The sequence below is a fragment of the Bufo bufo genome, chromosome 2 (genome assembly GCF_905171765.1).
Source record: "Bufo bufo chromosome 2, aBufBuf1.1, whole genome shotgun sequence".
Classification (NCBI taxonomy): Eukaryota; Metazoa; Chordata; class Amphibia; order Anura; family Bufonidae; genus Bufo; species Bufo bufo.
In genome coordinates this window covers 50,243,111-50,270,157 of record NC_053390.1, presented here as the reverse complement: position 1 = coordinate 50,270,157, position 27,047 = coordinate 50,243,111, and the positions used below count along the sequence as shown (strand labels likewise).

Here is a 27,047-nt window from a genome sequence, read left to right as displayed (position 1 = left end):
TTCGGTGTTCTGTAGATTTTATCTTTTTCCATTATAACATGGTTATAGGATGGTTGCTATGGAGACGAGGGATGAGCGACCCAGGACCCCATTTACTTTATTATTTTCCATTATAACATGGTTATAATGGAAAATAATAGCATTCGTTAATACAGAATGCAAAGTCCAATGTCAATTGAGGGTTAAAAGATAATAATAACATTACTCGCCCCATCCACTTGATCGCACAACCAAAAAAAATAGGTCACACACTCTAATATTTCGTTGGACCGCCTTTAGCTTTGATTACGGCACGCATTCGCTGTGGCATTGTTCCGATAAGCTTCTGCAATGTCACAAGATTTATTTCTATCCAGTGTTGCATAAATTTTTCAGCAAGATCTTGCATTAATGATGGTAGAGTCTGACCGCTGCGCAAAGCCTTCTCCAGCACATCCCAAAGATTCTCAATGGGGTTAAGGTCTGGACTCTGTGGTGGCCAATCCATGTGTGACAATGAGGTCTCCTGCTCCCTGAACCACTCTTTCACAATTTGAGCCCGATGAATCCTGGCATTGTCATCTTGGAATATGCCCGTGCCATCAGGGAAGAAGAAATCCATGGATGGAATAACCTGGTCATTCAGTATGTTCAGGTAGTCGCTGACCTCATTCTTGGAGCACATACTGTTGCTGAACCTAGACCTGACCAACTGCAGCAACCCCAGATCATAGCACTGCCCCCACAGGCTGGTACAGTAGGCACTAGGCATGATGGGGGCATCACTTCATATGTCTCTCTTCTTACCCTGATGAGCCCATCACTCTGGAACAGGGTAAATGTGGACTCATCAGACCACAGGACCTTCTTCCATTGCTCCAGAGTCCAATCTTTATGCTCCCTAACAAATTGAAGCCTTTTTTTCTGGTTTTCCTCACTGATTTGTTGTTTTCTTACGGCTACACAGCTGTTCAGTCTCAATCCCTTGAGTTCCCTTCGCATTGTGCGTGTGGAAATGCTCTTACTTTCACTATTAAACATAGCCCTGAGTTCTACTGTTTTTTTCTTTGATTTGATTTCACCAAACGTTTAAGTGATCGCCGATCACGATCATTCAGGATTTTTTTTCCCGCCACATTTCTTCCTCGAATACGATGGGTCCCCACTATCCTTCCAGTTTTTAATAATGCGTTGGACAGTTCTTAACCCAATGTTAGTAGTTTCTGCAATCTCCTTAGATGTTTTCTCTGCTTGATGCATGCCAATGATTCGACCCTTCTCAAACAGACTAACATCTTTTCCACGACCACGAGATGTGTCTTTCGACGTGGTTGTTTAAGAAATGAGAAGCAACTCATTGCACCAGGTAGGGTTAAATAACTTGTTGCCAACTGAAAGATAATCGCCCATGCAGTAATTATCCAGTAGGAGGCTCAGAACTATTTACTTAGTTAAATCCAGGTGGCGACATTTTTTTTTTGGGGACAGGCAGTGTATGTCAATGTGCCATTGCAGATCTGTATGAAATGGGTACAACTCTTCCTTGATTTATGATGTTAGTAGGGTACTGACTGTTGTATTATTTAAAAAAAATATAATAATATATAAATATAAAATATATATATTTTTTTTTTATTGATGCTTGGCTCCATATTGCAGACCGATAGACTCTCAGCATGTTCCTGATGGTGCTTCCATAAGCTCCGTAATACAATGCCCAATTTCTTATTTCTTTTTCTACGGAATCTGTTGGAAAAAAAAAATCATACTTCTGTGTCAGTCTGTGCTTAGTATACTACCCATAGGTACTGTAATATGGATCCATACCACAAATATCTATGAACCCTCAGTAAGACCCTTTTACTGAAAGGGGTATACACGGAGCTCTAATTTATTCAATTTTATTATTTAATAAATATTTGTATTGTTTATTTTATATTTGTAATCAATTTTACTTTGTATTTTTTTATATTTTATCTTTTCTGTCAATATTGTTATTGATACTTATGTTTCTGCAATCTTTTTTACGTTTAATGATAATACATGATGATAACTTATCATCATGTAATATCATCAAATGTAATAGAAATAACTAACAAAAGTATCAATAATATTTACAGAAGGAAAGGATAAAATATTTAAAAATAATACAAGGTAAAAATAAATAATTGATCCTTGATAATATATACTGGGTTATTTGTATGTTCATGTGTAATGCAAAGTCACAGAAGATCAATTAATGGAGCACCAAGAAAAAAAAAAAAAGTAGAATAAAAACAAAATACAAAAAAATGACAAAAACCTTGTATTTCCTGCTGGTTTGGGAAGATTGCGTCCGGCTCGGGCTCTAAATGTAGAACATTTTCTTCTTTTCATCAGTCTCGCTTTTTGTTTTTCACATAAGGCTATTTCGAGTTATTAATTTTCTCTCTGTGATAGGGTGATCAACCGTTCTGTCAAGAAAATGGATCTCTCTGTCGCCCTTTAGTATGATTAAATGAAGGCAAGTCAGTGGGAGAAAATACCACATTTTCATGAGACAAATGAAATTGTAGCCTGGACTTTTTTTTTTTTTTTCCTTTTCTTCCTCCTTTACTTATAATTTTAGCTGCAGAAATGCCCCCGTTACTTCATTTTTAGCAATCTGTACCCAGAATGATACCCATAGGATGTGCCTCCATGTACAGTTATACTATGGATGTCATGAAGATCTGTCTAATATCTATCAGTTCATCTATTTCCTATTTATCTTATGTCTATGTATCTATCAAGACTCTATCTATCCATCTGTGATAGACAGATAGATATACATGAGATATCATATATCTCCCTATCTAAGGATCATTTTACACAGACATATATTCTGTCCAGAAGTGGGCACCGATCTAAAATTTAGATGGATGGATGGATAGAAAGATATGAGATATATACATGAGATACATTTGAGATTAATATAAGATAGATAGAGAGATGAGGTAGAGAAATATGAGGTAGATACATTTGAGCTACACATGAGAGATGGATAATAGGAGATAGAAGAGATAGATATTAGATTCATACATAAAAAGATATATCTGTATCATTATCTATCTAATATATGAAATAGATTAATATAAGATAGAGAGATACGGTAGAGAAATATGAGGTAGATACATTTGAGCTACACATGAGAGATAGATAAATGATTGATAGATAGAAGATAGATAGATAGATGATAGATAGATAGATGGATAGAAGATAGATAATAGATAGATAGATGTGAATGTGCTGGCTGAATAAAGTTAATTTCTATTGTCCTCATCTGGTGTTGTTGCAACTTTTTAATGGACTACATTATATGGACCCCTGATCATAGCAATAATCACTGGCGCACCTTAATTATTGGATCACACAGTACTGCTTATTTTGTAGATTGTATTAGATAGATATGAGATAGATATAGAAGATAAATAATAGATAGATAGATATGAGAGATAGATATAAGATAGATAGATATGAGATAGATAGATATGAGATAGATAGATAGATAGATAGATAGATAGATACTTGATATAGATATACATGAGATAGATTAATGATAGATCAGATAGATAGATATGAGGCTAGGTTCACACCTGAGCGTTTTACAGTGCGTTCCTACGCGCTGTAAAATGCTCAACAGGCAAAAACCCAATGTTTCCCTATGGGCATGGTTCTCACCTGAGTGTTTTGCAGCGCGTACGAACGCGATGTAAAACGCCCTACGCCCCAAGAAGTACAGGAGCTTCTTTGGGGCGTATTGTGGCAGTTTTTCATTGGATGCCTCTGTGGTTAATCACACAAACGCGCGTACTACGTGCGTTTCCAAAATACAAAAACGCCCCAAAATACGTTTCAAAAACGCCCGATAAAAACGCCTGTAAAAAGAGCTTATCGAATATGCTCAGGTGTGAACCCAGCCTTAGATAGATAGATATGAGATAGATAGATAGATGGATGGATAGATATGAGATCGATGGATATGAGATCAATGGATATGAGATCAATGGATATGAGATCAATGGATATGAGATCAATGGATATGAGATAGATAGATATGAGATAGATAATAGATAGGAGATAGATAGATAATAGATAGATAGGAGATAGATAATAGATAGATAATAGATAGATAGATATGAGATAGATAATAGATACAGTGGAGGAAATAATTATTTGACCCCTCACTGATTTTGTAAGTTTGTCCAATGACAAAGAAATGAAAAGTCTCAGAACAGTATCATTTCAATGGTAGGTTTATTGTAACAGTGGCAGATAGCACATCAAAAGGAAAATCGAAAAAATAACTTTAAATAAAAGATAGCAACTGATTTGCATTTCATTGAGTGAAATAAGTATTTGAACCCCTACCAACCATTAAGAGTTCTGGCTCCCACAGAGTGGTTAGACACTTCTACTCAATTAGTCACCCTCATTAAGGACACCTGTCTTAACTAGTCACCTGTATAAAAGACACCTGTCCACAGAATCAATCAATCAAGCAGACTCCAAACTCTCCAACATGGGAAAGACCAAAGAGCTGTCCAAGGATGTCAGAGACAAAATTGTAGACCTGCACAAGGCTGGAATGGGCTACAAAACCATTAGCAAGAAGCTGGGAGAGAAGGTGACAACTGTTGGTGCGATTGTTCGAAAATGGAAGGAGCACAAAATGACCATCAATCGACCTCGCTCTGGGGCTCCACGCAAGATCTCACCTCGTGGGGTGTCAATGGTTCTGAGAAAGGTGAAAAAGCATCCTAGAACTACACGGGAGGAGTTAGTTAATGACCTCAAATTAGCAGGGACCACAGTCACCAAGAAAACCATTGGAAACACATTACACCGCAATGGATTAAAATCCTGCAGGGCTCGCAAGGTCCCCCTGCTCAGGAAGGCACATGTGCAGGCCCGTCTGAAGTTTGCCAATGAACACCTGAATGATTCAGAGAGTGACTGGGAGAAGGTGCTGTGGTCTGATGAGACCAAAATAGAGCTCTTTGGCATTAACTCAACTCGCTGTGTTTGGAGGAAGAAAAATGCTGCCTATGACCCCCAAAACACCGTCCCCACCGTCAAGCATGGGGGTGGAAACATTTTGCTTTGGGGGTGTTTTTCTGCTAAGGGCACAGGACAACTTATTCACATAAACGGGAAAATGGACGGAGCCATGTATCGTGAAATCCTGAGCGACAACCTCCTTCCCTCTGCCAGGAAACTGAAAATGGGTCGTGGATGGGTGTTCCAGCACGACAATGACCCAAAACATACAGCAAAGGCAACAAAGGAGTGGCTCAAGAAGAAGCACATTAAGGTCATGGAGTGGCCTAGTCAGTCTCCGGACCTTAATCCAATCGAAAACCTATGGAGGGAGCTCAAGCTCAGAGTTGCACAGAGACAGCCTCGAAACCTTAGGGATTTAGAGATGATCTGCAAAGAGGAGTGGACCAACATTCCTCCTAAAATGTGCGCAAACTTGGTCATCAATTACAAGAAACGTTTGACCTCTGTGCTTGCAAACAAGGGTTTTTCCACCAAGTATTAAGTCTTTTTTTGTTAGAGGGTTCAAATACTTATTTCACTCAATGAAATGCAAATCAGTTGCTATCTTTTATTTAAAGTTATTTTTTCGATTTTCCTTTTGATGTGCTATCTGCCACTGTTACAATAAACCTACCATTGAAATGATACTGTTCTGAGACTTTTCATTTCTTTGTCATTGGACAAACTTACAAAATCAGTGAGGGGTCAAATAATTATTTCCTCCACTGTAGATAGATAGATATGAGATAGATAGATAGATTAATGATAGATAGATAGATAATAGATAGATAGATAGATGATAGATAGATTAATGATAGATTAGATAGATAGATAGATAGATAGATAGATAGATAGGAGATGGATATATACATGAGATAGATTAATGATGGATATAGATATAGTGTAGTGTGGATGGATTGGTATTAGATATGAATCGGATCTAGTTAGATCTTCTGTTTCTTCCTTCAGTTCTCTCTCTGATCGGTCAGGCAGAAATGCTGTAAATCACAGAGAGAAGGACACAAAGGCAGGCACGGGTCAGCCAGCAGGAAGAGACGTTCAGCAAGTGTCGCCTGCTGCTTCGTTTCCTACTGGAAGCTGCACACGTGTGATTTCTGGAGGGGAGGCGGTGGCAATTGTAGACGCGGGCACATAGGGTCAGTGGCTCGCCTATTGATCAGTATCCCCGCAGTCCCCCTGCGCCAGCATCTGCTTCATTGGCTTCTTTCAGTGCCTGCTTCACTACATTAGAATAGAAATCCATAACCAGAGCTGTGCTCATCCAAGCAAGGGAAGAAACTAAATTAAATGGTATAAAACAATCTTGGATCAGGAGTTTGCGCCAATTCATCTTGATCTAAGATGTCACACCGGGCTCTGTGTCTGAGCACCTGGACTGAGGGGCCGCTCTGGAGAACTTACATGGAGCTGAGATCATTCATTTGTCAGCCAGCGAACAGGCCGTGCTTAGCAATTCTCTTGTGCGGAGGTCAGCTGACGGAACAATCAGTGCGGGCGCACAATGGAGCTCTGCTCTGAAGCATTGTTATAGGGCAGCAGGCCTCTGACTGGGGGAAGGGCACAACGCCAGCTTCCTGTGTCCAGCCTAAACGACTGAGGCATAAGTGGCTTCAAACCGTATATCAAGACGGTCCTCAGGTGACCCGACCGTGGTCCGAGGGGGGGAGGGGTGTAAGGACAAATCTATAAGGAACTGTAACCTATATAGAGCGTATGGTGACTGTGAACCACACTATGCTGACCAAAATCTGTCTGTCATCCATCTGCTTTCTTTTTATTTATTGTATGCACTTATATATAGCGCTACTATATTCTGAGCGCTTTACAGACATTAGCATTAGGCTGTCCCCAATGGGGCTCCCAATCTGAGGTCCTATCAGTCTGTCTGTGGATTGTGGGGGGAACCCGGAGGAAACGCACACAGACACGGGGAGAACATACAAACTCCATGCAGATGATGTCCACGGTCAGATTCAAACCCAGGACCCAGCGCTGCGAGGCACCAGTGCTAACTCTTTCTTTTTCTTTTTTTTTTTTTTTCTTTCTTTTCTTATTTTCTGTTTCTTCTTTCTTTCTTAGAAACATAGAATGTGTCTGCAGATAAGAACCATTTGGCCCATCTAGTCTGCCCAATATACTGAATACTATGGATAGCCCCCGGCCCTATCTTATATGAAGGATGGCCTTATGCCTATCCCATGCATTCTTCCTTTCCTTCTTTTCTTTTTCTTTCCTCCCGCCCTTCCTTCTTTTTCTTTCTTTTCTTTTTTTTCTCTTTTTTATTATTATATATTTTTTTCTTTCTTTCTTTTTTTCTTGTCTTTATTTCCTTCTTTTCTTTTTTTCTTTCCTTTCTCCCTTCCTTCCCCTCTTCCTCCTGCCCTTCCTTCTTTTCTTTCTTTTCTTTTTTCGATTTTTTTTTTTTTTTTCCATTTCTTTCTTTCTTGTCTTTCTTTCTTTCTTTCTTTCTTTCTTTCCTTCCTTTCTTTCCTTCCTTTCCTTCCTTCCTTCCTTCCTTCCTTTTATTTTTTCCTTTCTCCTTTCCTTCCCCCGTACTTCCCTTCCTTCTTCCCTGCCTCTTAGGGTTGATCATGTTGAGTTAAATGATCCCTTAATACATTTACGCTATGCTTAAATCCAAACTGCACATAACTATTATAATTTATTATTAAAGCGCCATTCATTCCATAGCGGTGCTCATACATAATACAGACAATTGCACTAAGCATAAACAAGACGAGTTACAGACTGGTACAGAAGGAGAGAGGGCCCTGCCTGTGAGGGCTTACAGTCTACAAGGTATGGGAGAAGACACATCCGCCGGTTCATGCGCTGGGTTATAGGGCCAGGCAGGAAGACAGTGAGGAGGCCTGGGCCCGTCACACTATATATGATACTCATACACATAGCCATACTTCACTCCTCTACATCTGAACCTCGCAGCCACTGACTGAAGAAGTCCCATTCCCTTCCATACCATGGTTTCCTGCATAGCCGGGGCAGGAGCAGTGACGGGACACCACTAAACCAGTGCTGCAGCGGTTGGACCTCCATCGATAAGGAGTGGTGGTTAATCTATAACATCATGGTTATAATACTCTTATAATGCTCCTCAGTGTTCACACCTTTAACTTCCTTTGGTCCTTCCCATACAGGTTGTCTTTCCAACCTTCCCCCAGTAAAGAAAATATCCACTTCATATGAAGAAAGACGGAAGCAAGCTACAGCCATTGTCCTTCTAGGGGTGATCGGTGCGGAGTTTGGAGCCGAAATCGAACCACCCAAACTGTTAACCAGGCCACGCAGCTCCAGTCAGATTCCTGAGGGGTTTGGACTCACCAGTGGTGGATGCAATTACTCGCTTGCTCGGCATACATGTAAGTAATATGGACTGCTGTGATGATGATGATGATGATGATGATGATGATGATGATGATGATGAAGATGATGAACTGATGGACATGGATCCTATGCATGTGATCAACTTCATGTACGTTGTTATATGAACATAATTCAATATATTTGGGGTTCACTGGGTACTGGGCCTGGTCTGGACCATGCGGTGTTAAGACCATCTCGTAATTTGTAAGGAGGACATGCCCAGGCGATGAGAAGTGCATTCCCATTCATGCCTAAGATGGAAAGACTTCTTGGACAGCGCAGAATGATACCCAAAGCACTTTTTTATTTTAAGGTGCTACTATAGCATGCAGTTTATTGCGGTATCCGTAGTCTATGGTCCCAAAGGCTTCAACTTCAGCCATCCTGGACTACCCACTATAGTAGCACCATTTTTATCCTCCCGTGCCTTGGTCAACTGGGCCTGCTCCTCAAGCTTTCCTAGAATCCATAGATCAGAAAATGGGCTGTAGCAGCACCAACCTTTATCCGCTTCTGGGCATCATTCTGGCAGTTCTGAGATGCCCGAGTGCTCCTCTATGCATGTCACTAAGGCTACTTTCACACTAGCGGTATTTGCTGGATCCGGCAGGGTTCAGCAAAAACGCTTCCATGAGAGGATCCGGTTGTATTATCTTTAACATAGCCAAGACGGATCCGTTTTCCGATGTGGCAGAGAAAACGGATCCGTCCCCATTGACTTGCATTGCGGGTCATGACGGATCCGTGTTGCCTCGCATCCCAGGACGGAAAGCAAAATACAACTTTTTGCAGTTTGCTCTCCGGTATGGGAATGCAACTAAACGGAACGGAATGCATTTTGGAGCGTTAAGTTCAGTTTTGTCCCCATTGACAATGAATGGGGACAAAACTGAAGTGTTTTTTTCCGGTATTGAGCCCCTATGACGGAACTCAATACCGGAAAACTTAAACGCTAGTGTGAAAATACCCTAAGGAAAGCTAAAGTTGACCATTGGCATTAGAGTATAGTTAGCCTCCCAGTCCCATTACCATGTACCTACCTCCATTATTGTTTTTGCACAATGGCTGTTCACCATCTTAAACGACTAGTCACCTTCGCGAACAATGTCTAGTCACCATCTCGGGATTGTCTAGGCCCCATCTTGTGCAGTTCTGACATTTACAATCCCCCCGGCCCTCAGGACACGTCGGGCTCTGGACGTCTTTGCTCTTATTGCCGGGGATTGATTGACAGCCGCTGATTGCAGTTCACATGTCATAAGATCATTATATGAGGATACAGTCCGGGGCTCGGCTCGGCCCCTCCAGTGGCTTTGACATTTTTCTTTGTAAACTAAACACCGGTTCAGAATTATATTACACAAAGTCTGAGAGTTCAGGGCAAATGATATAAAGATGTCAGGACAGAGAAGCTTTCATTTCACTGACTATTCCCCAAATGTTCAGTCACCACTTAATTGAAGACGTCTTTACCCTTATGGAAGCGACGTCTGCTCTTCTAGTAGGGTAGGACTGTGGTGGCCGATCTTTCTACTTGTATTCTAAAGAGCCGCTTTCAGTAAGATGGGACGCCTGGCGCTTCTATAATATACTGGTAGAGGACCTGGTGGGCACCAACTGATTTGTTGAGGATATTTGCATGTATCCCATTCTTCTTTTATCAAATCCCATAATCTATATATTCTCATTTTACAGTAGAAGTGGCAGCACGTTGGTCCCCATTTGCCCTCCAGTTACATTCACTGGATAACCATTAGATTGGTGGAGGTCCTACCGCTGAGACCCCCACCCATCACAAGGTCCGAGGCCTTGTACCCCCTGCAGCCCCACTGAAATGAAGGGAGCGGCCAGTCGCACATGCATGCGCCCACTCCATTCATTTCTATGGGAATTTCGGATATGGCTCTGTTCATTTCAGGGCAACTGCAGGAGCTATTGGGCCCCCGTTCTCGTGAACAGTGGGGGTCCCAGCAGTAGGACGCCCACCGATCTAATAGTTGTCCTCTTAATGTAACCCAAGGGGGTTGTCCGCTTTTTACTGTTGATGAGCTATCCTCAGGATAGGTCATCAATACCATATCCGTGGGGGTCCAACTCCCAGCACCCCCACCGATCAGCTGTCTGAAGAGAAGGCAGTGCTCATACGAACGCTGCCTTCTCTGCTCTGTCTACCTGCAGCAATTGCAGTGGTGAGCAGGTGTAATTACAAGTATGGCGTCCCCATTCACTTCTAAAGGAACGGCTCTGTGTGTTCAAGTGAATGGGGGCGCCATAGTTGTAATTACACCTGCTCACCACTGCAACTACTGCGGCGAGCAGGTAAACCGAGCAGAGAAGGCAGCGCTCGTGTGAGCACTGCCTTCTCTTCAGACAGCTGATCGGCAGGGCTGCCGGGTATCAGACCCCGCTGATCTGATATTGATGACCTATCCTGAGGATAGGTCATCAATAGTAAAAAGTCGACACCCCCTTTAAGCCTCCTCTGGGGGAAATGTGCTAGTTCTGTAAAATTCTAATATATAGAGCATGGTAGAGAATAGGTTAGAGGTTAATAGGACCCCCACTGATCTAATAGTTATCCCCTATCCTGTGGATAGGGGATAACGTAATCTAACCAGAATACCCCTTTAACTCCCTTTTAGCCTAGACCACCAGGTATTATATTCATATTCAGACAAGCAACGTAAAACTGGTCCATGCTCTGACCACCAAAAACGGACAGTTTTCCACCTGCGTTTAATCAGTTTCCTGTATTCTGTTTGTCCTTTTTTCTCCATCTGTATGGAGTCAGCATGATATCCTTTTTTCACACCCCTCAAAAAAAAAAGAAAAAAAGAAATGGAAGGCGACCATCTGTGAAAAACGGACCACACATGTATGACATCCGTGTGCTGTTTATTTTTTACGTCACAGTACATGCTGTGATTGTCTCTGCCCGGGCGGATGCCTGTGGAGATGATGGGCCGTGTGAACTGGGCTTATTCACATCGATGCGTCAGTGTTCAGTCCGGGTGCTGCCCGTTCCACAGCTGCACCCGAAGATCACTCATCGGAGACGCGCGGCATCGTACAGACATTGGAATATGTGCTGTGTATTTAGCACGCGCCATGACTATTCCCATTGTTATTGCGGCTTATTCCTGTAGCGCTGACGTAGGCTGCAGCACATTCACAATTAGAAGAAACAGAAGGGGCACAGATAAGAAAATGCTGCTGACCGCCACTCTGACGCACGTGCGACTCATCTACCCACAGTAAATCAATGGCTCGCCAGCAGCTTCTGCACCGTTATCTCATTCCAGCGCCATGGCTTGTCACGTATGTATTACTCTCCAGAAATGAGGTTGGATGGACGAGCTGCCCGGGAAGAAGATGAGACTTTTCACGCAGGAGGGATTATAGCATCGTATGGTAAATCCACCTCCGCAGATTAGATATAGGATTATTATAGAGTAAAAGTTCAGCAACTTTGTATATACATTTCAAAGAGGCATCTCTCAAGGAAAGGGAGCCATCTTGCTAGCGCCACCTATGAGTCAAAAAGGAGTCACAAGTCTTCGAATATGACAATGGAAAATGCCAAGCCAGATATCCATCCGTAGACAGCTGTTTCAGAGTGCTGCTTGCCCCTCAGATGTCTACGGATAGATATTTGGTTTGGCTATTTTCCTTTGTCATATTCCAAGGCTTTTTAAAAAGTCAGATTTTGACTTCTAAGAAGCCACTTCCACAAGGTGGCGCTGGCGAGATGGTTTTCTTTTCTTGGAAGATACCTCTTTGCATATTTTTTTTCCCCATAGATCATTGCCAATAAGTCTCCATACAGAGCTGGTCTCTTTAAGGAGAGAAAAATTTTATATACCGGTTACACAAAAACAGTGTAATAGGCCCACAAAAAAACCCTCTCAGCACCAACTAAACATAGAAAGAAAACAACAGTCTAAAGGGCTCCAAGTATCTAATATATTTTATTCAAAATTTTGTACGTGTTTTTGAATAAAATATATTAGATTCTTGGAGCCCGTTTAGACTCAGTTTTTTTCTTTCTATATTTAGCATCTTTATAGAGGACCTTTCATGCAAGATATATACCTGTATATTCCTTCAGGGAGATATATACCTGTACTTGCGGGATACACCCTGCTTGATTTTTTAAAATATGCCTCCTATGCCCCGCTGTGCCGCATCGGTGCAATGGGGAGGAGACGCAGTCTTTCTCCGTGGGCGTCTCCTTTTCCCCTGGCTGTAGCGCTGTCCATTCAGAGCGCAGAGCGTCACAGCCAGGGAGGCTTTTTCTCCCTGGCTGTGATGCTCTGCGCTGCGATTGGACAGCGCTACATGGCTCGATGAAAATTGCAACACAAAAACATGATATTTTTTTCCAAAAATGCTTTTATTGTGTAAAATGTAAAAAAAAAAACATAGACATATTTGGTATCGCCGCGTCTGTTACAATTGGCTCTACAAAATTATCACATGATCTACTCCATCAAGTGAACGGTGTAAAAAAAAATTATGCCAAAACAGTTTTTTTTTGTCACCTCACAAAAAACATAATATCAATGAATCAAAAAGTCGTATGTACCCCAAAATGGTAGCAATAAAAACTTCATCTCGTCCTCAAAAAACAATCCCTCACACAAGACTATAGCCAGAAAAATGAAAAAAAAAAAAAATAGCTGTAAGAAAATGGCAACACAAAAACATGATTTTTTTTTTCTAAAAATGTTTTAGTCTAAAATGTAAAAAAATAAAAATAAAAAAACTAGACATATTTGGTATCATTGTGTCCGTACTGACTGGATATATAAAAATATCACATGATCGACCCAATCAAGTGAACAGTGTAAAAAAAAAAAAGACATCAAACAGCTTTTTTGTGTGACATCACCTCCCAAAAATGAGATAAAAAGCAACCAGAAAGCCAAATATGCCCTAAAATGGTACCAATAAAAACCACAGCTTGTCTCGCAGAAAATAAGCCCTCACACAGGCGCAGCTCATTCAACAAAAAATAAAAAAGTTATTGCTCTTAAAAACCATGACCATGTTAGAAAATCCAGATGCCGCTCCTTCCCTTCTGAGCCCTGGCGTATCCCCAAATAACAGTTTACGACCACAATTGGAGTGTTACTGTATTCAGGAGAAAGTGGGTAGCAAATTGGTGGGGGATATTCTCTTGTTATCTTTTGTGAAAAAGAAAGTTTTGGCCTAAAGCACCATTTTCTGGTAAAAAAAATAAATAAATTATTTTTCATTTTCACACCTAAGTAATAACAATTCTATTTAACAGCTGTTGAGTGAAGTGCTTGCTACACCCCTTAAAATTTCCTTGGGTGGTGTAGTTTACAAAATGTAGTAACTTTTTGTGTGTTTCACTGTGGGGTTACCTCAGGGCCTCTTCAAATGCAACATGGTGCCCAAAGACCATTCCAGCAAAATCTGCCCTCCAAAAACCATATGGCGCTTCTTGCCTTCTGTGCTCTGTCTTGTGCCCAAACAGCGGTATACGACCACATATGGGGTGTTTCTGCAAACTGCAGATTCAAGGTAATAAATATTAAGGTTTGTTTTGTTGTTTGTTAACCCTTGATGTGTTCCAGGAAAAAATTGATTAAAATGGAAAATCTGCAAAAGAAGTGTCATTTTGAAATTTTCCTCTATTTTGCTTTAATTCCTTTGGAATAACTAAAGGGTTAACAACATTTCTAAAACCAGTTTTGAATAGTTTGAGGGGTGTCATTTCTAAAATGGGGTCTTTTATGGGTTGGTTCTATTATGTAAGCCCCACAAAGTGACTTCAGAACTAAACTGGTCCTTAAAAAAGTTGACTTGAAATTTTCTTACAAATTTAAAAAATTGCTTCTAAAATTCTAAACCTTCTAGCGTCCTAAAAAAATAATAATTACATTACTAAAATGATGCCAACATAAAGTAGACATATGGGGAATGTTAATCAATAAATATTTTATGAGGCATCACTATCTGTCTTAAAAGCAGAGAGATTCAAATTTAGAAAACAGTGAATTTTTTCACATTTTCGTTAACTTTTTGAATTTTTTAAAAAAAAAATCAAGGTAAAACATATTGACTCAAATTTACCATTACCATGGAGTACAATGTGTCACGAGAAAACAATCTGGAAAAGTGAGTTATTACCGCATAAAGTGACACATTCGATTTTCCAAATTAGGCCTTGTCAGGAAGTGGTTAAAGGGGTTGTCTCATATTGATAGGATATGCCGTAAATATCATATAAATGTGGGTCCCTCCTCTCGGATCCCCTTGTAGAACAGGGCCCCTGAAGTGAAGAGAGCGCAGCCTCACATGTGGTTGCTGCTGTGTGAGTTTCTAGGCGAGTGCCGGCTTGGCTATTTCCGTCAGTCCCATAGTGGTAGTTGGACAGGTGGATTCGCTTGCTCGCCCGGCTATTTTCAAGGGTCTCATTGCAGTAAATAGAGAGTACACTGTGCATGCGCAGCTGCTCTCCTTTACATTCAAGAGTAGGGTTGAGCGAATTGAACTTCGAATCATAGATCCGAGGTCGATTTTATTAAAAAACTTTGTGGTTAATGCTGTTTCCGTACAACATTAACTGTATGTGTTCTGTGTAGGAAAACTTTGTCTTGGCTGAAGTTTTGCGAGGCTTCGGTATTCCTATCTGCGTATTTAATAACATTTCAAAATAGAAATTCCGAAGTCTCGCGCATCTACGGCCGAGACAAAGTTTTCCTACAAGGAGCACATACATTTTAACGCTGTACAGAAACAGCCTTACAAACAAGGTTTTTGAAGGAATCGACTTTGGATCTATGATTCGAAGCTCGATTCACCCAACCCTATTCAGGAGCCCACTTCTGGAGATAGGTGTGGGTCCAACCTCTGGGACCAGCAACTATCTGACTTTTGTGGCGTGCTCTAGTGATGTGCCATAAATGTTGAGATGGGACAACCCCTTTAAATTTTTCAGCATCCATTGCTGCCTCGGGTCTTTCTCTAGTGGTTTACATGATTGACTTAAACTTTAATCTAGTGTAGGAAAGAGCAGCGGCTCATGGAGATGGGTGGGTCATGTTTAATGACAAGCATGTCAGCTGTTTTCAATATCAACCAGCAGAACTGTGAATGCAGCTCTGGAGTATAATAAATACATGATATCACTGAGGGACTCAGTGTTTTATGTAGGTTATTTGTGTACACGAACTGTAACTGATGAACAAACCGTTCTGCAATGCTCAAACTCTGCATGCATATGTATCCACCAGAAGATACCCAACATCCTTCTCTTCAGTCACATCCAGAGCTGCATTTATAATTCTGCTTGACTGTATTACTCCCTTCCATCTGTCTGATACGCTCTGTGGCCAAAAGTATATGCACCCTCCTCCTGATTACTGAGCTCCGGTGTCTCAGCCACATCCATTGCAGACCAGTGCATAACATGAAGCACAAAGCCATGAATCCTCTATAGACATTGGTAGTAGTAGTATGCGTCGTACTGAAGGGGTCAGTGACTAAACATGGCGCTGTCATAGGATGTCACTTCTGCTACTAGCCAGCTCATGACGTTTCTGGTCACCTAGTGGTATTGTGAAATGGAAATGTCGGCACGTAACTGGAGCTCGGCCATGAAGTGGGCGAACCCGGAAACTCACCTGGTGCCGCCTCCAAGTGCTGACGTGTGTGGTGTGTAAAAATTCCCCATCCTGTTGCATCCCTTACTACAGAGATTCAAACTGGCCCTAGAAGTGACATGAGCACGAGAACCGTGTATCTGGAGCTTCATAAAATGGGTTTCCATGGTTGAGCAGCAACATGCACAATGCCAAATGGCGGCCGGAACGGTGTAAAGCACATCTTCGCTGGACTGTGGAGCATGTTCTCTGGATAGTGGAATCACCTCCTTACCACCTTAAGTTCATGGGCATGACCCCTAAAGGTGAGTTCGGTGTGGAGGAACTGGCATGGCTGCACAGAGTCCTTAACTCATCCCCATCCGACACCTTTGGGATGTATTGGAACACTACTGGTAAACCAGACCTTCTCCACCGATATCCGGGTCTGACCTCGCTCATGCTCTTTTGGCTGAAAATTCTCTGAGACAAAATCTTGCTGAAAAACCTTCAGCCTTACAACCCCAAAGGCATCCAACGTTATTTTTGACCCATGGTTTTGGAATGGGGGTGAATGTAGAAGTGATGGCCAAAGCTGATATAGTGTAGGTCTGCACTGGAGCTGTAGACAGACAATGATAGGACATTTTCCATCAGAACGACTTACAATTTGGCTTGTCGATGGGGCAAATTATCACGCAGTGGTGGTCACCATGTGGCATTGCTCAAAATTAGAATTGGGGACCCATCCAATAGAAGTCACCTTGACGTGGTGAGTGGGCATCTACATTTTGATCAAAACGTATACGAAGTGCCTCAATAAACATGTTTACGAGTTATGCTGAGATTAGCAGTAGATCAATGCATGGCATGTGGGTGTGCAATCCGTGTCTTGCTCTCCATTGTTGAGCAAATTGTCATTAAATTCTGCAAAACCACGAAAAGTGACCCCCCCCCCCCCCAGTATGGTGGAATACTGTTATAAATTGGAATACATAACTAACAATATGCCTGTATAGAAAAACAGATACTTAAAAGGGATTTCCAAGACCTTAATACTGATGACCTTCAGTATCTGATCAATGCGGGTCCGACACCCAGAACCCCCACCGATCAGCTGTTTGAGAAGGCACCAGTGCTCGCAGTAGCGCCACGGCCTTCTCTCTGCTCACCAACCACAGCGCCGTCCATTGTATAGTGGCTGTGCTTGGTATCACAGCTCAGCACCATTCACTTTAGTGCGGTGGAGCAGCGCCTAGGCCACGTGACCAATGAATATGACATCACTGGCTTAGGAAAAGCAGTGAGAGGTGAGTGCCGGTGCCTTCTCAAACAGTAGGGTCCGGGGTGTCAGACCCCTACCGATCAGATACAGAGGATAATTCATCAGTATTAAAGTGTCAGAAAACCGCTTTAATGGTCTTTGACCATTACGCTAACTTGTGATTCACTAAAATTAGTGATTTTCACCCTCCCCCGCATCCCTCTCCCCAATCACCATCTTCTATCACCCTCCATTACTTTTTATATGAGAGCAAATACAAGGATGTAGTGTTCTGCTATAAAATGAAGCAAATGTGATCTAAAGCTCATTTATGGCCCCGGAGTGGAATTGATCTGGCTTTCACATTTGATTTTCCACGTTCTGACATTGAAAGAAAGAAATATGGTGTCGTTACTAGAATTGCGCGTGCAGGCGATTACACTGGAGAAAACTCGCAGCTGCAGCATTCGCTTCCATGTTTCCATACAAACAGAAGTCTAGAAATGGTTGCAAATTCATTAAAAAGGAAAAACTGAAATCTCGCATGGAGATAAGTATTCAGACCCTTTGCTCTGACACTTGAAATTTAGTTCTGGAGCCTCCCATTTCTCTTGATCATCTTTGAGATGTTTCTACGCCTTTTTTGGAGTCACCTGTGGTAAATTCAGTGGATTGGACATGATTTGGAAAGACACAGCCCTGTCTATATAAGGTCTCACAGCTGCATATAAGAGCAAATACTTAGCTTTGAGGAGGAAATAACTGCCTGTAGAGCTCAAAGACAGGATTGTGTGGAGGCACAGATCTGGAGAAGGGGACAAAAACATTTCAGCTGCACTGAAAGCTCAAGAGAGCACAGTGGCCTCCATAATTCTTAGGCTACATTCACACGTCCGTATTTTTCTACATCCCGATTTTCGGTCCGTTTTTTGCGGATCCGTTGTTCCTGAAAATGTTTCCGTATGTCATCCGTTTTTTGCGGATCCGCAAAAAACGGAAACATGTGAAAACTCAAATCCGACAGTATATTCTAACACAGAGGCGTTCCCATGGTGATGGGGACGCTTCTAGTTAGACTATATTGAGAACGGTGTACATGACTGCCCCCTGCTGCCTGGCAGCACCCGATCTCTTACAGGGGGCTGTGATCCGCACAATTATTGTGCGAATCATAGCCCCCTGTGAGAGATCAGGTGCTGCCAGGCAGGAGGGGGCAGACCCCTCCCTCCCCTGTATTAAATGTGACTAGTGCAGCCCCCCCCCTCTATATTCATTGGTGACCAGTGCGGATGTGACCAGTGCGGCCTCACCTCTTCCCCCCCCCCCCCCCCCATCATTGGTGGCAGTGCGGATTCCCAGTATTAATAAATGTGCTCAGTGCGGTCTCACATCTCCCCCCCCCCCCCCCCATCATTGGTTGCCAGTGCGGATTCCCAGTATTAATAAATGTGCCCAGTGCGGTCTCACCTCTCCCCCACCCCCCCCCTTCCCATCATTGGTGGCCAGTGCGGATTCCCAGTATTAATAAATGTGCCCAGTGCGGTCTCACCTCTTCCCCCCCCATCATTGGTGGCAGCGGAGAGTTCCGATCGGAGTCCCAGTTTAAATCGCTGGGGCTCCGATCGGTTACCATGGCAGCCAAGACGCTATTGCAGTCTTGGCTGCCATGGTTACTTAGCAATAAATACAAGCATTATACTTACCTGCGACTGCGAGCTGCGATGTCTGACCGGCCGGGAGCTCCTCCTACTGGTAAGTGAAAGGTCTGTGCGGCGCATTGCTTTTAGCACAGACCTGTCACTTACCAGTAGGAGGAGCTCCCGGCCGGACACACATCGCAGCTCGCAGTCGCAGGTAAGTTTAATGCTTGTATTTATTGCTAAGTAACCATGGCAGCCAAGACTGCAATAGCGTCTTGGCTGCCATGGTAACCGATCGGAGCCCCAGCGATTTAAACTGGGACTCCGATCGGAACTCTCCGCTGCCACCAATAATGGGGGGGGGGGGGAAGAGGTGAGACCGCACTGGGCACATTTATTAATACTGGGAATCCGCACTGACCACCAATGATGGGGGGGGGAGGGGAAGAGAGGTGAGACCGCACTGGGCACATTTATTAATACTGGGAATCCGCACTGGCCACCAATGATGGGGGGGGGGGAGAGGTGAGACCGCACTGGGCACATTTATTAATACTGGGAATCCGCACTGCCACCAATGATGGGGGGGGGGGGGAGAGGTGAGGCCGCACTGGTCACATTTAATACTGGGGAGGGAGGGGGGTCTGCCCCCTGCTGCCTGGCAGCCCCTGATCTCTTGTAGGGGGCTATGATATGCACAATTAACCCCTCAGGCGCAGCACCTGAGGGGTTAATTGTGCAGATCACAGCCCCCTGTAAGAGATCGGGTGCTGCCAGGCAGCAGGGGGCAGTCATGTACACCGTTCTCAGTATATTCTTACTAGAAGCGTCCCCATCACCATGGGAACGCCTCTGTGTTAGAATATACTGTCGGATCTGAGTTTTTCACGAAGTGAAAAATCTGATCTGTAGAAAACTTACTGGGAATCCGCACTGCCGCACTGGCCACCAATGAATATAGAGGGAGGGGGGGCCGCACTGGTCACATTTAATACTGGGGAGGAAGCCTAATTTCCAGGAACGGAATCCGCATAAAACGGATGACATACGTAATGACATATGAATGTCTTCCGTTTTTTGCGGATCCATTGACTTTGTATTGGTCCAGGATCCGATTTTTGTGGAAAAGAATAGGACATGTTTTATATTTTTTCGGACATGCGGAACGGAACAACGGAAACGGACAGCACACATTGTGCTGTCCGAATTTTTCCAGGACCCATTGAAAATGAATGGGTCCAGATCTGTTCCTGAAAAAACGGAACAGATCAGGAAAGAAAAAACGGACGTGTGAATGGACCCTTAAGTGGATGAAGTTTCAAACAACCAGGACTTTTCCTACAACTGGCCACCCCTCCAGATTAAGTAATCGTGGGAGAAGGACCTTGACAAGAGAGGTGACCAAAAACCCAGTGGTCCATCTAGCTGAGCTGCATAGATCTTGTGTGCAGATGGGAGAAACTTCCAGAAGGTCAAGCATCACTGCAGCACTCCACCAATCTGGACTTAATGGCAGAGTGGCCAGAAAGAAGCCTCTCTTCAGTAAGGGCCCTTGCACACCACCGTATGCCCTCCGTGACATACGGTCCGTGAGCGGGCCATATGTCCCGTAGCGGCATACATCTTGCGTACGGGAGCGCACAGCATCATAGGTTACTATGATGCTGTGTGCATCGGGCCGCCCGCAGGGCTATTGTCCCGCACTCATAATATCATATTCGTGCGGGACAATAGTCCCGCGGGTGGCCCAATGCACACAGCATCCTAGTAACCTACGATGCTGTGCGCTCCCGTACACAAGATGTATGCCGCTCCGGGACATATGGCCCGCTCACGGACCGTATGTCTCGGAGGTCATACGGTCGTGTGAATGAGCCCTAAGACAAATGAAAGTTTGCAAAAAAAAAAAAAACTAAGATTCTCAGGTCTGGTGAAACCAAGATTGAACTTTTTGGCCTTAATTCTAAGCGTCATGTGTAAAGGAAACCAGGCTTCTCATCACCTGCCCAATACCATTCCTGGGACCAGGAAAATGGTCAGGGTTGGGGGAAATGTGAAAGAAGCAAAATACAGAGATATTCTTAAAGGGGTCGTCTCACTTCAGCGAATGGCATTCATCATGTATGTAGAGAAAGTTAATACAAGGCACTTACCAATGTATTGTGATTGTCCATATTGTCTCCTTTGGGCGCTTGATTAATTTTTCCATCACATTATACACAGCTCCTATCCAGGGGTTATGACCTCCCTGTCATCCCTGACCATGCTTGCTGACCTCCCTGACCATGCTTGCACACAAAAAATGTTGGGCCTATGCGCACCCCCATGGTCGCTGCCACTAGAGAGGCCAGCACCTTTTCCTATAGCCCTGGACATGAGTAGTGTATAATGCAATGGAAAAATGAATTAAGCAAATGAGAAAACATGGACAATCACCATACATTAGGAAGGGTCTTGTATTAACTTTCTCTACATGATAAATGCCATTTGCTGAAGGTTAAAGAAAACCTGAACCTGAGCGTTCGGATTTTCTGAATGGGCTGAAGGATCACCTTCCAACAAGACGGTGGCCCTAGGCACACAGCCAAAACAGTACAGGAGTGGCTTAGGGACAACTCTGTGAATGACCTTGAGTGGCCCGGCCAGAACCCTGACTTGAACCTGATCGAACATCTCTGGAGAGACCTGAAAATGGCTGTCCACCGATGGTTCCCATCCAACCTGACAGAGATTGACAGATGGAGGTTGCTGATCCCTGTTCTAGAAAAACCTGGAGAGCCGGAGGGGAATGGCCTCTGTTGTAGACAACACCTGGAAAGTTTTAGGGTGCTGGCTCCTTTTCTAGACAAGACCTGGAGAGCCGGAGGGTGCTGACTCCTGTTCTAGACTACACCTAGAGCGCCAGAGGGTGTTGACACTTGTTCTAATCTAGACAACACCTGGCGCGCCGGAGGGTGCTGACTACTGTTCTAGACAACACCTGGAGTGCCGGAGGTTGCTGATCCCGGTTCTAGACTACAACTTCCTTCATGCACAGTGTCTCAGCTGTTCTTGGAACTTCCACAGTAGTGAATGGAGCATTCTGGGATTTGTAGTTTCACAACGGGTGGCATGCCAGAGGTTGCTGATCCCTGTTCTAGCACAATACTTAATCGTGTAGGGTTTATCTAGTGCAGGCCGCAGTCTTCCTGTGTTGTCTCCCTGTGTTTTCACCATCAAGCCGTTTACACCCATATGGTGGAGATTTATCAAAAACGGGTGTAAAGGAAAACTGGCTTAGTTGCCCATAGCAACTAATCAGATACCTTTTTTTTAGAGCTTTTTTGGAAAATTAAAGGTGGAATTTGATTGTCTGTATTGACAACTAAGCCATTTTTCCTTTACACCCGTTTTGTTAAGTCTCCCCCTACAGTCTTTTAGAAACAGCCTTGGCTCCATTTCCCGTGGACTATTCTTCCCCCGGGGGGCGCTGCATTATAAGATGGGTAGGAATTGTGTAAGTAAATAGACATAAGCGTGCCCGCCATCCGCTGAGATTATTACGACCCTTAATCATCTTATATTAGGGCTGCCCGACCCGGTGCCCCCGCACTCATCCTTTTCCCCGCGTCCTCCGTCAGCATTTTAATGTTTGCAATTTCTAAGTGTAAAGGATAAAAATCCCCCCTCGTCCGAACCCGCAGGTTAATGCAGTCGTTGGCCGGTGTAGCCGAGCTGACGCGTATTGGAAAAGATACATTAAACCGAGGCCCCCACTTGTCCTGCACCAGATAATGGACTGAGAGGTTAAAAGCAAGGAGTGCGCCGCTCCAATCGGCAGGGCTTTTTTTCGCCCGGGCTAATTACCTCGTTACTGCACGGACTCTAATGTGACATGTTTATTGCCTTAACTAACAACTCATTAGGTCCCTTGATGTTTTTGTCAATATTAATTCCTTCATTTAAGCCAAGTCAAAGTTTAAACAAAGATGTCCTGACTGAGAAGTGGGCAGAATATCCTGCAGCGGCCCCGGGAGCGGCTACCCTCTGCAAATGCCAAGACATTTCAAGTCGTTGACCCCAAGGCTACCGACTCTGGCTGCGACCGGTAATCTGATGTACTAATGCACCTGACATTTCACGACTTACCCGATCGGCTCTTATCTCCATCCCAATAATGAACAATCACTTACTGATATCTTCTTCCCGTCGCTCGCTGATATGGATTGGGTTGGATACATGTATTTTATATATTTGCCGCTCTTTCCAAAAATTTGGTGGGATGGAAAATATTTTGGGGTGTTTGTTGGATCTTTTGGTTCTCTGGACTTGCCTGTTTTAGTCTAAAATAGTTTTTCCCTACGCTTCTGCATTGCTTCCCTCTGTTCTTCCCCCTGGAAATGTTTAAATACATAATCTGGACGTATTCCTAATAGGATGTGTTCCTGCACCATCAGAATAGGTTGGATCACGTCAGACTGTGTAGGGACACGGAATGGAAACATCTGTTTGTTTATTTTCTGGAGGAATAACAGAAGCGCAATTCTAAATTCCTTCAGAATTATTATTTCTTGAAAATACAAGTGTTTACTGAAGCAGACACATTTTAGGAGAGATTTCCGGGCTTTTGAGATGTTCTCTGTTTAAATTGTATTCATCCATTTCTTGGTTCTGTCTGGTTCTGGGAAAGTTGGATAGAAGCTACATGGCCGACATAAAAGCTCAGATGTGAAATGATTTTACACTCTTGTGGGGTGAATGAGAGATATATGAGATACATAGATAAATATTAGATAGATATGAGATACATAGACAGGGCTGGTGCAAGGATTTTTGCCACCCTAGGCAAAAGCTAATTTTGCCGCCCCTTGACTCCGCCCATTGACCACACCCTTTTACCCGCCCCTTTTTCAGCCACCTATTGCATGCAACATTTAACTATGGTTGTGTACCCTGTGCCAGTCTATGGTCATGTACCCTGTGCCAGTCTGACTATGGCCATGTATATATAATATCCAGCCATTGTCTGCCACCTACTGCCAATCACTATTCGCTGTTCAGCAGGTTGGCACACCAAACACGAGCAGTGCCACCTATTCACTGCCAGGCGCCATTAAGCCACTGTCTGAAATCCTGTCCACCAGGGCAACATAAAACAGTATGCTGCCTTGTGCCCTCTGCCAGTCTGGCACTGTCCTGCACCCTGTACCATTCATAGCCCTTTAGACAGTCTGTGCCACCTGTTAGGCTCCATGTGCCACTGCTGGGCACCCTGTGCCAGTCAGAATCTATGGCCCCTAGTCAAGCAGCAGGTGTGCCCTGACCCCTGTACACAAGTGTGTGCCACCCTGCTGCCAGTCACTGTCCTCCAGCCCACCCTAGTGCAGGTTGTCAGAGTGCGGTTGCCAGGGGTGCTCACCAGGTTCTGCTCCTCGCTGTGCTCCAGGTCCACATTGCCCTGGCTCTTGCCAAGATCATGTGTCAGGGCCGGTGCAAGGATTTTTGTCAACACAAGCGAATCTACATTTTGGCGCTGGCGCCCCCCCCCGCCATCATTTCACATTTCTGCCCCTCATGTGTCAGGGTCGGTGCAAGGATTTTTGTCAACACAAGCGAATATACATTTTGGCGCCCCATTTCTGCCCCTCATGATTCATGTCCATTTCTTGCCCCCCATGTGCTAATATCATAGTGCCTCTCTCCTCTCCCCCTGCCCCCTAATGTGCCAGTATCAAGTGCCTCTCTCCTCCCCCCTCCATGTGCCAGTATCATGGTGCCAATAGGCCCCCCTCCCCCGTGGCAGTAAAGTAACAGTCCAGTATTTTAAAAAAAAACAACACTTTTATACTTACCTCCATGTCAGCGATGCAGGCCTGTTCCGGCCTGTGTTCCCACCAGCCTCTAGTGTTGAAGATTTGGTGCTCGTGTTCTTATTTAGCCTGTCTTTCAGAAAAGTTTATGCTGGGATTCAAACCCATGACCTTCTGTATCAGAGGCAAGGCATTTGCCCACACAGCTATGAGAGCCAGTAAATTTAATAAAAATAAAATAAAAAAAAAAGATTTCTATTGTAGATAACTTTGATACCTATTGTACATCCATACACATGACAGCTGCCCCAGTACACTGTGTATGGATGTAGCAGAGCTGGGTGTGTTGGGGCAGCTATCATGTGTATGGATGTACACTAGGTATCAAAGTTACCTACAGTAGAAGTCTTATATTTTTTTTTTTTTTTTTTTTTTAAGTGACTGGCTATACAGCTCTCATAGCTGTGTGGGTAAATGCCTTGCCTCTGATGTTGAAAGGTTTTGAGTTCGAATCCCAGGAGAAACTTTTCTGAAATACAGGCTAAATGAGATTTAAATACACCAGGGCTCGCTCTGCCCGGCGCATCCGGCCGGCAGGAACAGAAGGAGTCAAGGAGATGATGTCAGATGGATCACAAGTAGGGGGCGGGTGCTACTGCTTGGGATTCGGACTCCAGATTGTCGGCGCCCCCAGGCAGAGTGCGCTCTACGCGGTGGCCTACTCTGCTTATGGGTGGCGCCGGCCCTGTACATAGATAGATATGAGATACATAGATAGATAGATACATATTAGATAGATGAATAGATAAGTAGATTGATAGATATGAGATATTAAGTAGATATAAGATAGCTAGATGGATGGTCACTGCTTGAGAAAAGTCCCAGTTAGAGGACTGAAACTGAAACATCGCTTTTTGGTGATTAAAGAACACTACTTTTAATTTACTTTCCTTGGGAGTGCCGTGGAGTTTATTTTATTTCTTGGACGGTGGATCGCTTCTATAGCCGCTGGCACACCACTACTATTTGACCTCAGTACTGTTCACATTACTTTGGATTTTCTAGACAGATATGAGATAGAACAGTCTGCCAGAGTTCATCCTTTCCATCACGGACAGAAAGGGCCGGAGCACTGCCAAGCCCCATTGACTATAATGGGATCCGGCCTGTTTCCGGCAGTAGTGTTGGGTTTGGGTTCAACAAAAACCGGGGCTCACAGTGGTTTTTGTTTGTCCGAATCTCTGCACTGCTGCCGGAAACCGGCCGTATCCCTTCCGGGTCCCATTATAGTCAATGGGCTCTGTTGGGGAAAGGCAGTATCTGGCTGTGCCGGTTACAGTAAACTGTTCCTCTGCCTGGAAGATTTGACCGCTAGTGTGAATCTAGCCTTAGGTGGGAATACCCCTTTAAATCTGAGCTATTAGGTGGCAGAGAGGTTAGAGGCAGTGCCTCTGAATACCAGGAGGCATCGTCCTGCTTCCCGCCTTCTGCAGATCGGACTCCGGTCCTCCGCCATCTGCAGTCGGTGAAGGGTTTTAATTTGTTGCTCTATTTATCAGCAGGTTTGATCTGCAGCCACTTATTACTAATTCATTGTGCTGATTGCTGCAGTCATATGAACATGATGCATCTCTGCACGAGGGAAGGCAATGTAATAAGTAATCCCCTATGAACCCAGCAGTCATTCAGCAATTCATTAGACTGTGTTCTGCTTGTTACCCTGCTGCCTGCACTTCCGCTGCTCTCCCCCCGGTTATTGGTCATTGGCACACATATGTGACACGGCTTCCCGTGTCAGCTCGACAGAATTGCAAAGCCAAAGTGAAAAATTCTCTGCACTCTTCAGGTGCTGAGATCCAGAGCTTTCTTCATTGTCTCTGTTGACTTGCATTGATTTTGGAGGATACTGAGATTGTATGACTGCGCAGGAGCGCTCTCCTTCTGTGCCTCTGCACTATTATGGCTCTGTTCACAACACGATTTACTGCAGATTCTGTTGTGTGGATGAGCCCTTACATCAGGTATATAGTTTACTGGACGTAGAGCCTGATTTTTGCCACTTTACATTGGTAAGCCTCACCTATTTTTTATTTTTTTTGTTTGTCTCTCAATGCTATGGACCCAGCTAGGTACTCCGCAGAAAACCGCAGCTTCTTCTGAATGGGGCTAATGCCGTTCTTGCATTGGATGAATAGCGGCCCTGTACTAGGTTAAAATTCTGTCCTTTTCCAGGGGACAGAAGAGTTCTAGCTGTGGAAACTCCATTTATGATGTATAAGGTCCATAGGCAATAAGTATG

The 27,047-nt window shown here is 43.9% G+C and overlaps 1 protein-coding gene across 2 annotated transcripts in view; it reads left to right on the top strand.

The window, feature by feature from the left end:
* WDR7 (WD repeat domain 7) overlaps nucleotides 1–27,047 on the top strand; it is a 363,534-nt gene that overhangs the window by 197,896 nt on the left and 138,591 nt on the right. For both annotated transcript variants that reach the window (XM_040421053.1, XM_040421054.1), the window contains one exon: nucleotides 8,217–8,438. In XM_040421053.1, the coding sequence (XP_040276987.1) occupies nucleotides 8,217–8,438 (222 nt within the window). The remainder of the gene's footprint in view (nucleotides 1–8,216; nucleotides 8,439–27,047) is intronic.